This window comes from Aegilops tauschii, chromosome 2 (genome assembly GCF_002575655.3).
Source record: "Aegilops tauschii subsp. strangulata cultivar AL8/78 chromosome 2, Aet v6.0, whole genome shotgun sequence".
NCBI classification, from domain to species: Eukaryota; Viridiplantae; Streptophyta; class Magnoliopsida; order Poales; family Poaceae; genus Aegilops; species Aegilops tauschii.
This window is the reverse complement of record NC_053036.3, coordinates 542,472,627-542,491,514: the sequence shown is the minus strand read 5'-3', so window position 1 is coordinate 542,491,514 and position 18,888 is coordinate 542,472,627. Positions and strand designations below refer to the sequence as shown.

At 40.5% G+C, this 18,888-nt stretch overlaps 1 protein-coding gene across 2 annotated transcripts; it reads right to left on the bottom strand.

Moving 5' to 3' along the window:
* Positions 1–6,794: 6,794 nt before the first annotated feature.
* Positions 6,795–9,675, bottom strand: LOC109755937 (uncharacterized). Of its 2 annotated transcripts, none has more exons than XM_040399665.2 (13): positions 9,406–9,675; positions 9,118–9,293; positions 8,878–8,991; positions 8,720–8,788; positions 8,582–8,638; positions 8,448–8,501; positions 8,303–8,365; positions 8,137–8,199; positions 7,905–8,057; positions 7,654–7,797; positions 7,460–7,553; positions 7,300–7,361; positions 6,795–7,206 (listed from the first exon to the last, which is right to left on the bottom strand). In XM_040399665.2, exons 1-13 carry the CDS (start codon positions 9,548–9,550, stop codon positions 7,051–7,053), a joined length of 1,350 nt encoding a protein of 449 aa, XP_040255599.1. In that variant the 5' UTR covers positions 9,551–9,675; the 3' UTR covers positions 6,795–7,050. The 2 variants fall into 2 exon arrangements, with proteins under 2 accessions (XP_040255599.1, XP_040255600.1); XM_040399666.2 differs by having other exon boundaries at positions 7,473–7,553.
* Positions 9,676–18,888: the final 9,213 nt, after the last annotated feature.

Below are 18,888 nucleotides of genomic sequence, written 5' to 3'. Positions count from 1 at the left end.
GGTCTGAGGTAAACTACTCACACTTCATCGGAGAGGCTATGGTGTTGATGTAGAAGCCCTCCGTGCTGGATGCCCCCTCCGGCGGAGCTCCGGAACAGGCCCCAAGATGGGATCTCGTGGGTACAGAAGGTTGCAGCGGTGGAATTAGGTTTTTGGCTCCGTATCTGATCGTTTGGGGGTACGTAGGTATATATAGGAGGAAGAAGTACGTCGGTGGAGCAACATGGGGCCCACGAGGGTGGAGGGCGCGTCCTGGGGGGGTGGGCGCGCCGCCCTACCTCGTGGCCTCCTGGAAGCTTCTCTTACGTAGGGTCAAAGTCTCCTGGATCATGTTTGTTCCAAAAATCACGCTCCCGAAGGTTTTATTCCGTTTGGACTCCGTTTGATATTCTTTTTCTGCGAAACTCTGAAATAGGCAAAAAAAACAGCAATTCTGGGCTGGGCCTCCGGTTAATAGGTTAGTCCAAAAAATAATATAAAAGTGGATAATAAAGCCCAATATTGTCCAAAACAGTAGATAATATAGCATGGAGCAATCAAAAATTATAGATACGTTGGAGACGTATCAAGCATCCCCAAGCTTAATTCCTGCTCGTCCTCGAGTAGTTAAATGATAAAAACAGAATTTTTGATGCGGAGTGCTACTTGGCATAATTTCAATGTAATTCTTCTTAATTGTGGTATGAATATTCAGATCTGAAAGATTCAAGATAAAAGTTCATATTGACATAAAAATAATAATACTTCAAGCATACTAACTAAGCAATTATGTCTTCTCAAAATAACATGGCCAAAGAAAGTTCATCCCCACAAAATCATATAGTTTAGTCATGCTCCATTTTCGTCACACAAGAATGCTCTCATCATGCACAACCCCGATGACAAGCCAAGCAATTGTTTCATACTTTAGTAATCTCAAACTTATAAACTTTCACGCAATATATGAGCGCGAGCCATGGACATAGCACTATGGGTGGAATAGAATATGATGATGGGGGTTATGTGGAGAAGACAAAAAGGAGAAAGTCTCACATCAACGAGGCTAATCAATGAGCTATGGAGATGCCCATCGATTGATGTTAATGCAAGGAGTAGGGATTGCCATGCAACGGATGCACTAGAGCTATAAATGTATGAAAGCTCAACCAAAGAAACTAAGTGGGTGTGCATCCAACTTGCTTGCTCACGAAGACCTCGGGCACTTGAGGAGGCCCATTGTTGGAATATACAAGCCAAGTTCTATAATGAAAAATTCCCACTAGTATATGAAAGTGACAAAACAAGAGACTCTCTGTCATGAAGATTATGGTGCTACTTTGAAGCACAAGTGTGGAAAAAAAGGATAGTAGCATTGCCCCTTTTTATTTCTATTTTTTGGGCCTTCCTTTCTTTATTTGGCCTTTTTTGGGACAATGCTCTATTAAATGATGATCATCACACTTCTATTTATTTACAACTCAATGATTACAACTCAATACTAAAACAAAGTATGACTCTATATGAATGCCTCCGGCGGTGTACCGGGATATGCAATGAATCAAGAGTGACATGTATGAAAGAATTATGAACGGTGGCTTTGCCACAAATACGATGTCAACTACATGATCATGCTAAGCAATATGACAATGATGAATGTGTCATGATAAACGGAATGGTGGAAAGTTGCATGGCAATATATCTCGAAATGGCTATGGAAATGCCATAATAGGTAGGTATGGTGGCTGTTTTGAGGAAGATGTAAGGAGGTTTATGTGTGAAAGAGCGTATCATATCACGGGGTTTGGATGCACCGGCGAAGTTTGCACCAACTCTCAATGTGAGAAAGGGCAATGCACGGTACCGAAGAGGCTAGCAATGATGGAAGGGTGAGAGTGCATATAATCCATGGACTCAACATTAGTCATAAAGAACTCACATACTTATTGCAAAAATCTACAAGTCATCAAAAACCAAGCACTACGCGCATGCTCCTATGGGGATAGATTGGTAGGAAAAGACCATCGCTCGTCCCCGACTGCCACTCATAAGGAGGACAATCAAAGAACACCTCATGTTTCAAATTTGTTACATAACGTTTACCATACGTGCATGATACGGGACTTGCAAACTTCAACACAAGCATTTCTCAAATTCATAACTACTCAACTAGCACAACTTTAATATCACTACCTCCATATCTCAAAACAATCATCAAGCATCAAACTTCTCTTAGTATTCAACACACTCATAAGAAAGTTTTTACTAATCTCGAATACCTAGCATACTAGGATTATTTAAGAAAATTACCATGCTATTTAAGACTCTCAAAATAATCTAAGTGAAGCATGAGAGATCAATAGTTTCTATAAAACAAATCCACCACCGTGCTCTAAAAGATATAAGTGAAGTACTAGAGCAAAACTATATAACTCAAAAGATATAAGTGAAGCAAATAGAGTATTCTAACAAATTCCAAATCATGTATGGCTCTCTCAAATGGTGTGTGCAGCAAGGATGATTGTGGTAAACTAAAAAGCAAAGACTCAAATCATACAAGATGCTCCAAGCAAAACACATATCATGTGGTGAATAAAAATATAGCTCCAAGTAAAGTTACCGATGGAAGTAAACGAAAGAGGGGATGCCTTCCGGGGCATCCCCAAGCTTTGGCTTTTTGGTGTCCTTAGTTTATCTTGGGGGTGCCATGGGTTCTCTCCACAATGCCTCAACTTTTGGGCGCCCCTATATCTCACGTTCAGCGAGAGCGAGGAACCCTCGTTGAACGGGAGGCCGAGATGGGCTGGCCAAGAAGCGCGGGAGGCCACAACCTTCTTTTTATGTTTTTTGTTTTCGTTCTTTGCTTGATTTTTGTACTTTTGTTGATACTTTAAAACATTATAAAAATATATATTACAAAATACACCCTACAATATTTGAAAAATGTTGAACAAGTATTTGAAAAATATTGATCAACCATTTGGAAAATGTTGAACAAGTATTTGAAAAATATTGAACAAGTATTGGAAGAAAGTTAATCAAGCATTTGAAAAATGTTGAACAAGTATTTGAAAAATATTACTCTAGCATTCAGAAAATATTTAACGCGTATAGAAAAGTTGCTAATCACGTATTGAAAAGATGATGCTTTTTTTATCATCCATATAAAAATATTAATCAAGAATTTGAAAAAAGAAGTTGAACAAGTATTAGAAAAATGTTAATCAAGCATTTGGAAAATGTTAAATGTGTATAGAAAAATATTGACCATGTATTAAAAATGATTTTTTATCATATATATATATATATATATAAATATTAATCAAACATTTGAAAATAGTTGAACAAGTGTCTAAATAAAGTTAATCAAACATTTGAAAATTGTTGAATAAGTGTCTGAATAAAGATAATCAAGCATTTGGAAAATGTTAAATGTATATAAATAATGTTGACCATGTATTGAAAAAGTTAATATTTTTATTTGAATTTTTTAATCAAGCATTTGAAAATGTTTAAAAGTGTGCATAGAAAAATGTTGACCAAGTATTCAAAAAATATTAATCTTGTACTTGAAAAATATTAATCAAACATCTGAAAATTGTTCAAAATGTTTATTAGAATTTTTTTTGACCATGTATTTAGAAAATGATAAATTTATATTTTAAAAATATTAAACATGTATTCAAAAATGTTGTTGGCATATACAAGAAATGTAGAATGAAAGCCAAAATAAACAAAGAAAGCCAAAAAAAGAAACTAGATAAACCAAAGAAAATAAAAAAACTAAGAAACAAATGAATGAAGAATGAAAAAATCCAATGAAATCCAAGAAAGAAACAAATAAACATCAAAGAAAGAAAGAAACAAAATAAAAAACAAATAACCCGATGAAAATCGAGAAAAAAAAGGAAGAAAATAGACGAAAACCATGGAAAATAAATAAAAACCCAAGAAAGAAAGAAAAACAAAAAACATTAAAAAAAGAAAGGAAACAAATAACAACAAAGAAAAAACAACAAAAATCGGTGAAAACGGGGAAAGAAAGGAAGAAAATCGATCTAAAAGCAAAGAAAACAATGGAAAAAAGTGATAGAAAAAAGAAAAAGAAACAAAAAAATATAAAAAACGAAAAAACACGATGTGAGCGAACTAGCGAAGGAAAAAAAGAATCGGACGAAAACGGCTGGCCCAGGTTCTACAGTGCATCAGGAAAGCTTCATCCAAGGGAAGAATCGCTTGCTTAATGAGAGATATAGTCCTCGTGTCAACTTTTGGGGTGGGATTAAACGGCATTTCATATTTGGCTCCTTCAGCATCCATTAACGTGCAATTCGTTAATTGGCGCTGAAGGCGTCTTAACTGGCCGGTCCATCTATGGGAGCCACGGGAGAGACCTCTTCCCGTTTTTGTGAAGCTCTAGCCATTTTTTTGTTTCCTTTTGGATTTTCTTGGACCGGTCTGCTTTTGTTTTTATTTCATTTTTATTTTTCTATTTTCTATTTTTTCCCTTTTTCTATATTCTGTATTATTGTCCTCTTATTTTTATTTTTTATTATTTTTTAAAACACAAGAATTGTTTTCAAATTCGATGAAACATTTAAGAAAATAAATTTATGAACTTTTATTAAAGTTCATGATATTTAAAAAAAATTATGAACCTTTTTTCAAATCTATGAACTATTTTTAAAAGTTTGTGTTTTTTTTAAATCATAGAATTGCTTTGAAAGGTGATGATTTTTTTTAAATCAATGAACTTTTTGCAAAATTGACAAACTCTTCAAATTTGTGATCTTTTTTCAAATCGATGGTATTTTTTAAAGTTATTGAATATTTTTTCAAAATTGTGTTTTTTTTAATTTGGGAACTTTCTTGCATATTTGTGATTTTTTTTTCAAAAGCATGAACTATTTTTGAATTCGTGAACTTCTTTTAATTTTTCTCAGATGCATGAAATTTTCTGAATGTTTACGTTTTTTTTTGGGTTTTTCTGCTTTTTTTTCAAGCGAGCGACTAGTCTTTCAGCAGTAGTGACAGTTTGGTGTTATTTATTTGGAGCGAGCAAGCCCGGTAGTCGGCCGGCCCATGCAAGTGGCCGAGTGTGAGCGCCAGCTCATCATCGGTGGCGCGGAACATGCCAATTAGAAGTTTCCGGACTAAACTTCAGAACCACCACTTGTTGTTTTATTTATGGGCCTCTTTTAGATTTTAGAAACTGTACATGGCCTAGTCCATTATTTCTAACCGTTAGAAACACAATTCTATCGTGCATGAATCCCCGTCCGTGGTTGCATTAATATTCATGCTATTTGGTCTTGTTTCAAAGCGTTAACTTGGTCTTTTCTTGTGATTTTTTCTCAATCCAAAATGTATTGTAATGCTTTATTGTGTATAGCGTATCTTAATGTCTCATTGTGTGTAGCCTATCTTTAATGTGTCAAGTGCATTCTGTCTTATTGTTACAACAAAACAGCAAAGCTGATGTAAAACAAGTGTATTCTTGTTGATTGGTACTCACAATGAAACATGATGACGCTGAGAAAAAACTGGTACTATTGTTTTCATTTTTATAAAAAATTGAGTTGGTGATGATGATGTGTCTGCCATCTTACAATATAGACCATCAGATCTATATCTGATGAGTAGAAATCAGCCTATGACAATTTTGTAAAAAGATACTCGCACCTCTATTCACATTTGCAGATTAAAAAGGAAAGCCTCTGAAACAATCTGGTATGATGGCCACTGCCGGCGTCGTCCATCCCATGCCTCCGCTTAGTCCAACCATCAATCACCACCACGCTCCACCCTTCCTCACCTTATCTCTCATTTTTCTCGAGTTATCATTAGTTTTTATCACTGTTTTAAATAGCACGCTATAGCTCCGCTATAGCACGCTATAGAGTTTACAAAAATTCTTGCGCTAAGAGACTTTGGTCCAAATAAATAAATAAACATTTTAAATAGCGCGCTATAGCTCCGCTATAGTGCGCTATAGCATTTGAAAAGGGTCCGCCGCTAAGATGCTTAGCGCGCTATTTAAAACTATGGTTTTTACACATGGATTACTCCCACATGGGTCAATCACAACAAATATTTGTAAAAAAAATGCTTAATGATCCGTGCAATGCACAGGCATCTTGCTAGTAAACATTTTAAAAACAAGATGAATTTTGACAACCATGAACGGTGGAACCACGCTCATGTGCACAAGTAATTTCCATGATGATCAACTCGTTACCCCACACAAGTAATTTCCATTTTATACACCGTGTACATATACCGCATATCAACAGCATGAACCTTACAAGGTGTTTGGTTCCAGATTGGTAACGCAAACTAAACGTAATGAGTTTACGGTGTTAATGTAAACGGAATGGACAAAACTTGAAATTTGTTTGGTTACCTACTGTAACGTCAATCAATACTGGGGTTGTTCAAGAATTCACGCCAGTGAACATGGATAGGCAGGCCGGGAACGGCAGTGGCGAGCCACCGTTGGATATGGCGGCGGAGTACAAGGGCCTGGACGGTAAGAGCACGAGTGAGCGACGCGGCGGCCACTTCCGCCGCCGGCCGGCGAGCGGCGACCTGCCGTCAAGGCTGAAGGCCGAGGCGAGGCGCCGCAGGCATGCTGAGGAGCGACGCGCTGGCGTCGATGCCGCCGTCAGCTAGACACGACCATGACCGGCGCTACAAGCACGTATTCAACGCCGAAGCTTCCTTGCGGCGCATGAGGAAGGAGGAAGGAGGCCGCATAGCTCGTGGGATCGCATCTCGTGCGGAGAAGATATGGCTGTAGCGTTTTCTATTACAGCAGATTTCCAGCAGTATCGGTTTTGTATTAGGCTGGGATTTGATACCATGTTATCAGATTACAGAGCAAGGGAAACAAACACGATTTAGCGGGACCTGTTAACGGTGTAATCAGATTACGTTACAGTAGCGCAAACCAAACACCTCCTTAGAGTTTACTGGGAGCTACATACACGCGCATATGCTCGGCCGCTATATCATACCTATCCCCTGCCTAGTGCCTACACTTTACACTGCTGCCGTAGCGTCTGCGATGTCTGGTCAGAGTTGTACATTCCGCCGTTCAGCATGCATCACCAGGGGAGGATCAGCTCGTGGGTAACAGCGACCCGCGCCCTCTACTCCTCGACCCTGCGCGCGTGCTTGCGGCTCGAAGATGTGCCTCCACCTCTGTCCGCTCTCGCCTGAATTTTTTTGCTGCAGACAAGCATACAGGAACAGACAAGTGACGTGGATTATTCAGGAAAGAAAAGTCGACAATGTGTAACACGGATCCTTTGATAAGTTTACCGGACTGTAGCCGAGAATATCTTGTAGGTGTACAACATCGGCAGCGCGAACATGGCGGACGCCTGCGCATGACGAAGCAAATAGGTGTGAGTTCAGTAAGCATGGTGAAATTGTGCTGTGGTTTTTTTGTGATACCAACGATGTTATGGAAACAAAGTACTTATTTTAGTTACCATCCACCACGCCAATCTATGAGCTGAAAGTGGGTCCAGCAGCTCGCTCTCCTCCAGGAAGCCACTGATTCCTTTCTGAACCTGCATTTCAACAGCGATTTTTTTTTTCACGCCCAGTGTATACGGCCAGTGCCAAGTGCGAGAAAGAAAAAGCTACGTAATATGTTACTGAAGGCTGCACCTGACTATGGTAGAAGCTCGTCGCCATAACGAGCTGTCTCCAAACAGACTTGACAGGCCTCGTGTAAGGTTCAATAGCCGAAAGGTGAGGTTCAGACGCTGCCGCGATCCGTGCGACGTGTGTCTCCGAGAACTTCCTGCATTTCTACTAGAGTGAAACCGTTCGTGCTCAGGATCAGACTTCAGTAGCTCAACCATGCATACAATGAGATGAAAAGGTTGCTATGATGTTACTATATGCATCAGCGTCACCTGCCAGTAGTGATCTGCAAACTCTTGAGCCTTGGCCACACATGGCTGGATGGCATCCTTGCGAGCTCTGTAGGCTGTGACGATCCTGGCAGCTACCGGCTTAGTGCTGTTCTTCAGTGAGTTGAAATGAAATTTGGCAACAGGCAACAGTTTCTTCATGAAGCAAGAGATGGCGTGTCAGAGCGTTTCACAAAGAGGTGAGGGGGAGTGTTGGTTGAGAACACTAGCCTACATTTTTTGTTGCCTGCAAGTGTGGTTCCACTAGTCTTTGTGCATGTGCCAACGTCTCAGCAACCTGTCAACTCGGCATTGTGAAACGGTGGTGGTTGCATTTATAAATACTAGGAGTAGGAGCAAGTAACACTTGATATTTAACAAAAAATCCATATGAAACAAACCTTCTCCATCAGAGCATCAAGCACAGGCTTCCCGTGGAGATGCCATTTGGCAGATGCTAGTTCCTGCAAATGCATCAAATAAACCTAAACCCAAGTCTCGGAAGCTACGAAAAGCTCCATACCACTGGATGAATTCCACATATACCTGGCAATGTACAGAGCGTGATGCGAACCAATACGGAAGCCACATGCCATGAACCTGAAAAATGAACCATCTCTGCGTTAAGTTCTCTGCAGATTTCCCTCAAAAAGTAATATCGGACTTCCAGTTACCCATACATTTGCCAACTCTTCAGCCTTCAATTTTGCTCGTCTTTGCACTTCAGAGACTTTGTCCTGAACAGTCACATAAAGCACAGAATTAGCACCTCGAGGATTCTTCTCAATTACAGTTCTACATCTTCCTTGTGTACCAACTTTTGAATGCTCAAGATCTTGCTCCAGCTCCTCAATTTTCTTCCTCTGCTCAGCGTTGATCTTCTCAACCTGAAGACGACGCGAATCACATCAGAATTCTGCCAGCCACTACGACATATCCCAAACCTAGTACAATTATACAGCATGTATGTACTTACACGGTCCAACTTCTGACCGAGCTCAAGCAGGCTTTTCTCTGCCTCGCTGGCCCGGGCTTCTAATAACTCCCCTTTCTTAACCTGATCTTCCAAATCACTGCCCAGCCTCTCAATCTGTTCTCCTTTTGTATCCTTTGTCAGTTCGTTTGCCATATGAATTTGGGAGTGATTGCAACTGCAACATCGATCACTACCTAGCTACTTGCTGAAACTGGAGCCTGGAATTGTCCGTTTCCTTACCTGCTTCTCGATCATCGCACTGTTGGTGCTCGCCTTCACCACGGATTCATCGTCAGCCACATTCCTCACCTGCATAGCCTCTAGTCCGCCGACCAACGCCGCGATCTGCGCCGTCCTCTCCCTGACGACGCTCTCCAGCTGCGAGGTCTCCTCCTTCCTCCAGCCGACCTCGTCCTCTGAACCCAGCCAGTTAAGCTCAGCTGTCAATTCTTTCTTCGCCCAGCAAAGCAGGAACACAATACGATTACAGTTCATATCTTGTGCTCAAGAAACCGGCAGGCAGCTCACCTAGGGACGCGACCTTGGACCTGAGCCTCTGAATCTCCTGCTCCTGCTGCTCCTGCTCGTCGCCGCACCGCACCCGAGCAAAGCACGAGCAGAGGAGAATCGCGCCGGCGACCAGACACAGAGCCCGGCGATCTCCCGCCGCCATGGCCCGCGCAGATGGGTCGACCTTGTCCTGCGCGCCAATTCTCACGAATGTTCAGGCAGGCTCGTTCGCGGCATGGGCCAGGGAGTATCTATGTCGTAGGGTCGCGCTCTCAGCTCGCTCGCTCGCCCGCCGAACACCGGGCGAAAGGTTTTAGCGGGAGCGCGCACGCGTCATCATGCCGCCCGGATTTGCGCTCGGGCGCTTCACTTTTTGCGTATTTGGAGCTCGCGCGCGATCCCTGCTCTGGAGCGGAGGAATGTTTGACTGTCGAGACCGGGAAGGGTGGAGGCGCGAATAAGTGAAGGTGGGAGGGGGTGGTTTAAAGTGGGACCCGTTTGAGTGCGTGGCTGTGCACGTGGCGAGGCGGCCCCGCACACGTGGTCTTCGCGGCGCGGCCGGGTAGGCGAGGTGCGTGGACACGTTGGCCCCATCGGGGAGCTTCATCGTGTACCAGGTTCGGCAGCGGCTCTCTCTGTCCGCCCTAGGCCCTAGCCGATCGATTCTGCGTCCGTCAGAACGCTCAAGAGAAATTTCTGGAAAGGCATGGCCTTTTCGAACGTAAACTGTTTCGACGCCGGCCATCGGCTGACTGAAGCCCGTTTCTGTTCCTGTATGGATATTCAAATTATACTTTAATCATAAAAAAAATTGAACTAAATGTAGGCTATATAAGTATGGCAACAATTATTTTTCTTGCGACGAATATATGACAACAATTACATTGTTGATTTCGTACAAAACAAGTTGTCAATAATATAAACTTTTTTGGAATCCATGTGCATATTTTTCATTGGAATGGAGAGGGACAACAAATTGTAGCACGCAGGGGCGGGGGCATGCATGCAGCGCCAAGTTTTATTTTTTTAATAAAGGACGGTTTTTATTATCTCAAAATGTAGCATCAAACGGATACAAAGCATTATTAGTAACACCCGGCCTTTGTATAATTAGGATGCACACGGCCAAACATCTAAAGTCTGACAACAATAAAGGAAAAAACCGACAAATCAGCGACAGTAGGTCATATAGACCGACACTATGCCTATGTCGAAAGGGGTGATGGACCGATCCGGAGATTATGCTGCCATCCATGTTGGGTAAAACCTCCGTAGCCACCTGCTCCAACCGCGTACACACCGCCTTGAACAGCAGTTGGTACTCCGCTCGTTGTAGCGTAGACCACGTACGAAGCGAGTGCGTACAATGGAAAATAACCTACAAAGGAGAAACATTTTTGTCATTGAAAACTAAATCATTTCTACATAGCCAAAGCGACCATAGTAAGACATACGCTCCCACCCTTATTAGCGTTCTGAACCTATTTGGAATACCGTCCAACCAATGACCAAAAATATTGGCGACACTTGTGGGCGGATATAAATTTGACGCTATTTGGATGACTGACCACGTAAAACGTGCAAACTTGCATTGAAAAAAGAGGTGTTTGATTGTCTCTTCACGAGTACAAAAACAACACTTCTTACTCCCTGGCCAGTTGCGCCGTGCGAGGTTGTTTTTGTTAGAACAACTCCCCTACGAAGATATCAGATAAAGGTTTTTACTTTCAGTGGAATCTTTGACTTCCTAATTTTCTTGTTATTACTCACCGATACCTCAAAATGCGTGAGCGCGCGGTACATAGAGTCTACTGTGAAAGACCCAGACATAATATGGTTCCAACGAAACACATCCCGACCTTGTGTCAAATTGATCGAATCCAGACGAGATAAAAAGATTATGCCATGACGTAATAAGTCGGGGGGGGGGGGGGCAGTCAAATCCCGCCTAAACGAATTATTGGGTGGGGATGAGCTGAGCACCTACGCAATAGTTTTATTCTTATCGCGAGTAATGTTGTACAAGGCTAGAGACTCGCATTGCCTAGCCAGATGTCTTCCCAGAGACGAATCTCCGTCCCGTCCTTTATCGCGAAAGACCCAAAGCGAAAGAGATGTTTCTTTGCTTCCATTAGGCCAGCCCAAAAGTGCGAGTCACCAGGTTTTCAATATGCCTGAGACACCGCCTTTTGGCCTAAATACTTGTAACGTGGTATGGTTTGCCAAACACCATCCTCAGTAAGAAGTTTAAACAACCACTTACTAAGTAGGGCCTTGCTACTTCTTGAGCTTGTGTTGGTTTTTCCCTTGAAGAGGAAAGGGTGATGCAGCAAAGTAGAGATAAGTATTTCCCTCAGTTTGAGAACCAAGGTATCAATCCAGTAGGAGACAACGCACAAATCACCGAATACCTGCACAAACAATCAAACAAGTTGCACCCAACGCGATAAAGGGGTTGTCGATCCGTTCATGGTTACTTGCAAAAGTGAGATCTGATAGAGATAGATAAATGATAAAGTGCATATTTTTGGTATTTTTGGTTTATAGATTGGAAAGTAAAAGATTGCAAAATAGTAGATCAGAAGCTAATATGATAGATCGGAAAATTGTATGATGGAAAATAGACCCGGGGAACATAGGTTTCACTAGAGACTTCTCTCAAGATAGCAAATAATATGGTGGGTGAACAAATTACTGCCGCACAATTGATAGAAAAGCACAAAGTTATGACGATATCTAAGGCAATGATCATGAATATAGGCATCACATCCGTGTCAAGTAGACCGAAATGATTCTGCATCTACTATTATTACTCCACACATCGACCGCTATCCAGCATGCATCTAGAGTATTAAGTTCATAAAGAACGGAGTAACGCATTAAGCAAGATGACATGATGTAGAGGAATTAACTCAAGCAATATGATGAAAGCCCCATCTTTTTATCCTCGATGGCAATAATACAATACGTCCCTTGCTGCCCCTACTGTCATTGGAAAAGGACACCGCAAGATTGAATCCAAAACTAAGCACTTCTCCAATTGCAAGAAAAACCAATCTAGTTGGCCAAACCAAACCGATAGTTCGAAGAGAATTACAGAGATATCAAGAGAAGATTCAAATAATATTCATAGATAAGCTGATCATAAATCCACAATTCATCGGATCTCGGCAAACACACCGCAAAAAGAATTACATCGAATAGATCTCCCAGAACATCGAGGAGAACATGGTATTGAGAATCAAAGAGAGAGAAAAAGCCATCTAGCTACTAGCTATGGACCCATAGGTCTATGATAAACTACTCACGTTTCATCGGAAGGGCAATAGAGTTGATGTAGAAGCCCTCCGTGATCGAATCCCCCTTCGGCAGGGTGCCGAAAAAGGTCCCTAGATGGCATCTCACAGGTACATAAGGTTGCGGCGGTGGAAAAATGTTTTCGTGGATGCCTCTGGTGGTTTGGGGATATATGGGAATATATAGGCGAAAGAATTAGGTCAGGAGGTGCACGAGGGGCCCACAAGGGCGGGGGCGCGCCCTCCGTCCTTGTGGCTTCTCCGACTTCATCTCCAAGTCTCCTGGTTGTCTTCTGGTCCAAGAAAAATCATTGTGAAGGATTTATTCCTTCTGGACTCCGTTTGGTATTCCTTTTCTGTGAAACTCTAAAACAGGGGAAAACAGGAACTGGCACTGGGCTCTAGGTTAATAGGTTAGTCCCAAAAATAATATAAAATAGCATATTAATGCATATAAAACATCCAAAACAGATAATATAATAGCATGGAATAATAAAAAATTATAGATACATTGGAGATGTATCAAGCATCCTCAAGCTTAATTCCTGCTCGTCCTCGAGTAGGTAAATGGTAAAAAACAGAATTTTTGATGTGGAGTACTACCTAACATATTTATCCATGTAATTTTCTTTATCGTGGCGTGAATGTTCAGATCCGTAATATTCAAAACAAAATCTTAATATTGACATAAAAACAATAATACTTCAAGCATACTAACAAGGCAATTATGTCTTCTCAAAATAACATGGCCAAAGAAAGCTTATCCCTACAAAATCAAATATTCTGGCTATGCTCCATCTTCATCATACAAAATATTCAAATCATGCAAAACCCCGATGACAAGCCAAGCAATTGTTTCATACTTTTGATGTTATCAAACTTTTTCAACTTTCACGCAATACATGAGCGTGAGCTATGGACATAGCACTATAGGTGGAATAGAAGGTGGTTGTGGAGAAGACAAAAAGAAGGAGATAGTCTCACATCAACTAGGCGTATCAACGGGCTATGGAGATGCTCATCAATAGATATCAATTTGAGTGAGTAGGGATTGCCATGCAACGGATGCACTAGAGCTATAAGTTTATGAAAGCTCAAAAAGAAACTAAGTGGGTGTGCATCCAACTCGCTTGCTCAAGAAGACCTAGGGCAATTTGAGGAAGCCCATCATTGGAATATACAAGCCAAGTTCTATAATGAAAAATTTCCCACTAGTATATGAAAGTGATAACATAGGAGACTCTCTATCATGAAGATCATGGTGCTACTTTGAAGCATAAGTGTGGTAAAAGGATAGTAGCATTGCCCCTTCTCTCTTTTCTCTTTTTTTTTATTTGGGCCTTCTCTCATTTTTTTTGGCCTCTTTTTTTCGTCCGGAGTCTCATCCCGACTTGTGGGGGAATCATAGTCTCCATCATCCTTTCCTCACATGGGACAATGCTCTGATAATGAAGATCATCACACTTTTATTTACTTACAACTCAAGAATTACAACTCAATACTTAGAATAAAATATGACTCTATATGAATGCCTCCGGCGGTGTACCGGGATGTGCAATGAATTAAGAGTGACATGTATGAAAGAACTATGAATGGTGGCTTTGCCACAAATACGATGTCAACTACATGATCATGCAAAGCAATATGACAATGATGGAGCGTGTCATAATAAACGGAACGATGGAAAGTTGCATGGCAATATATCTCGGAATGGCTATGGAAATGCCATAATAGGTAGGTATGGTGGCTGTTTAGAGGAAGGTATATGGTGGGTTTATGGTACCGGCGAAAGTTGCGCAACACTAGAGAGGCTAGCAATGGTGGAAGGGTGAGAGTGCGTATAATCCATGGACTCAACATTAGTCATAAAGAACTCACATACTTATTGCAAATCTATTAGTTATCGAAACGAAGTAATATGCGCATGCTCCTAGGGGGATAGATTAGTACGAAAAGACCGTCGCTCGTCCCCAACCGCCACTCATAAGTAAGACAATCAATAAATAAATCATGCTCCAACTTCATCACATAACGGTTCACCATACGTGCATGCTACGGGAATCACAAACTTTAACATAAGTTTTTCTACAATCCACAATTACTTACTAGCATGACCCTAATATCACCATCTTTATATCTCAAAACAATCATAAGGAATCAAACTTCTCATAGTATTCAATGCACTTTATATGAAAGTTTTTATTATATCCCTCTTGGATGCCTATCATATTAGGACTAAATTTATAACCAAAGAAAATTACCATGCTGTTTAAAGACTCTAAAAATAATATAAGTGAAGCATGAGAGTTCATCAATTTCTATAAAATAAAACCACCGTCGTGCTCTAAAAAGATATAAGTGAAGCACTAGAGCAAAATTGCCTAGCTCACAAGATATAAGTGAAGCACATAGAGTATTCTAATAAATCAGGATTCATGCGTGTCCCTCTCAAAAGGTGTGTACAACAAGGATAATTGTGGCAAACTAAAAAGCAAAGACTAAAATCATACAAGACGCTCCAAGAAAAACGCATATCATGTCGTGAATAAAAATATGCCTCAAGTAAAGTTACCGATAGACGAAGACGAAAGAGGGGATGCCTTCCGGGGCATTCCCAAGCTTAGGCTCTTAGTTGTCCTTGAATATTACCTTGGGGTGCCTTGGGCATCCCCAAGCTTAGACTCTTGCCACTCCTTATTCCATAGCCCATCAAATCCTTACCCAAAACTTGAAAACTTCACAACACAAAACTCAACAGAAAATCTCATAAGCTCCGTTAGTACAAGAAAATAAATCACCACTTTTGGTACTGTTTTAAACTCATTTTTTATTTATATTGGTGTAATATATACTGTATTCCAACTTATTCATGGTTCATACACCCCGATACTACCCATAGAATCATCAAAATAAGCAAACAACACATAGAAAACAGAATCTGTCAAAAACAGAACAGTTTGTAGTAATCTTGATAGTTCGAATACTTCTATAACTCCAAATATTATGAAAAAAATAGGAAAACATGGGAAATTTGTATATCAATCTTGTGTAAACAATGCAGAATTTTATCACGCTTCTGTGATTTTTGAAAATTCTGGGACTGAGCGCAAAAGTTTCTGTTTTTCAGCAAGATCAAGTCAACTATCACCGTAAGCTACCCAAAGGTCTTACTTGGCACAAACACTAACAAAACCACAAAACCACATCTAACCAGAGGCTAGATGAATTATTTATTGCAAAACAGAACATGAAAAGCAAAAACAAAAATAAAATTGGGTTGCCTCCCAACAAGCGCTATTGTTTAACGCCCTTAGCTAGGCATGAGAATTCAACGATGCTCACATAAAATATAACAATTGAAACACGTAGAGAGCATCATAAAAAATGTGACAAACATATTTAAGTCTAACATGCTTCCTATGCGTAGGGATTTTATAAGCAAACAAATTATCAAGATAAGCAAAAACCACCATATGCAAGGAAGAAGAAAGAAACAATAGCAATCTCAACATAACGAGAGGTAGTTTTGTAACATGAAAATTTCTACAATCATATTTTCCTCTCTCATAATAGTTATATGTAGGATCATAATCAAATTCAACAATATAACTTTCACATAAATTTTTCTCTTCGTGATCCACATGCATGCAAAGTTGACACTCTTCCGAAATAGTGGGATTATCATAAAATAAAGTCATGACCTCTGCGAACCCACTTTTATCAAAACTTCATAAGATTGAACATTAGCCAAATATGTGGGATCTAAAGTTGACACTCTTCCAAACCCACTTTCAGTATTATTGCAAACATTATTATCAACCTCATATTCATCATGGGGCTTAAATAAATTTTCAAGATTATAAGAAGAATCACCCCAATCATGATCATTGCAACAAGTAGTGGACATAGCAAAACTAGCATTCCCAAGCTTAGGATTTTGCATATTATTAGCACAATTGACATTAGTAGAATTTATAATAACATCATTGCAATCATGATTTTTATTTAAGGATCTATCGTGAATCATTTCATAAAGCACTTCATCACAATTTTCAGATTCACGAATTTCAAGCAAAACTTCATAAAGATAGTCTAGTGCACTCAACTCACTAGCAATAGGTTCATCATAATTGGATCTTTTAAAAAGATTAGCAAGTGGACGAGGATCCATAAACTTTTAGCAAGCGAAGATGCAAGCAAAAAGAAGGCACATGGTAACACAAGCAAACAAAAGATCGAACGGAAAAAGGGCGAAGAAAAAGGCAAATCTTTTCGAAAATTGTTTTAGAAGTGGGAGAGGAAAAAGAGAGGCGAATGGCGAATAATGTAATGCAAGGGATGAGAGTTTATGATGGGTACTTGGTATGTCTTGAGTTGGTGTAGATCTCCCCGGCAACGGCGCCAGAAATTCTTCCTGCTACTTATTGAGCTTGCGTTGGTTTTTCCCTTGAAGAGGAAAGGGTGATGCAGCAAAGTAGAGATAAGTATTTCCCTCAGTTTGCGGACCAAGGTATCAATCCAGTAGGAGACAACGCACAAATCACCGAATACGTGCACAAACAATCAAACAACTTGCACCCAATGCGATAAAGGGGTTGTCAATCCCTTCACGGTTACTTGCAAAAGTGAGATCTGATAGAGATAGATAAACAATAAAGTAAATATTTTTGGTTTATAGATTGGAAAGTAAAATAATGCAAAATAGTAGACCGGAAACAAATATGATAGATCGGAAACTTGTATGATGGAAAATAGACCCGGGGACCATAGGTTTCACTAGAGGCTTCTCTCAAGATAGAAAATAATACGGTGGGTCAACAAATTACTGCCGAGCAATTGATAGAAAAGCGCAAAGTTATGACGATATCTAAGGCAATGATCATGAATATAGGCATCACATCCGTGTCAAGTAGACCAAAACGATTCTGCATCTACTACTATTACTCCACACATCGACCTCTATCCAGCATGCATCTAGAGTATTAAGTTCATAAAGAACGGAGTAATGCATTAAGCAAGATGACATGATGTAGAGGAATTAACTCAAGCAATATGATGAAAACCCCATCTTTTTATCCTCGATGGCAACAATGCCTTGCTGCCCCTACTGTCACTGGGAAAGGACACCGCAAGATTGAACCCAAAGCTAAGCACTTCTCCCATTGCAAGAAAACCAATCTAGTTGGCCAAACCAAACCGATAGTTCAAAGAGAATTACAAAGATATCAAATCATGCATATAAGAATTCAGAGACGATTCAAATAATATTCGTAGATAAGCTGATGATAAATCCACAATTCATCGGATCTCGGCAAACACACCGCAAAAAAGTATTACATCGAATAGATCTCCAAGAACATCAAGGAGAACATGGTATTGAGAATCAAAGAGAGAGAAGAAGCCATCTAGCTACTAGCTATGGACTCGTAGGTCTATGGTAAACTACTCACGCTTCATCGGAAGGGCAATAGAGTTGATGTAGAAGCCCTCCGTGATCGAATCCCCCTTCGACAGGGTGCCGGAAAAGGTCCCTAGATGGGATCTCACGGGTACAGAAGGTTGCGGTGGTAGAAAAGTGTTTTTGTGGATGCCTGTGGTGGTTTGTGGATATATGGGAATATATAGGCGAAAGAATTAGGTCAGGAGGTGTACGAGGGGCCCACAAGGGTGGGGGGCGCACCCTCCGTCCTTGTGGCTGCCTCGTGGCTCCTCCGACTTCATCTCTAAGTCTCCTGGTTGTCTTTTGGTCCAAGAAAAATCACTGCGAAGGCTTTATTCCATTTGGACTCCGTTTGGTATTCCTTTTCTACGAAACTCTAAAACAGGGAAAAAACAGGAACTGGCATTGGGCACTAGGTTAATAGGTTAGTCCCAAAAATAATATAAAATAGCATATTAATGCATATAAAACATCCAAAACAGATAATATAATAGCATGGAACAATAAAAAATTATAGATACGTTGGAGACGTATCAGGCCTCATTCTTGACTTGCAGGTCATGAATTCCAAGGCCACCTTGGTCTTTTGGCCTACAAACCACACTCCATTTGGCCAGCCTATATTTTTCCTTTTCACCGTCTCCTTGCCAAAAGAATCTGGATCTAAAATAGTCCAGTCTTTGCAAGACCCCTTTTGGAAGTTGGAAGAAAGAGAGCATATAGAGAACCATATTTGTGAGGACAGAGTTGATCAAAACCAGTCGT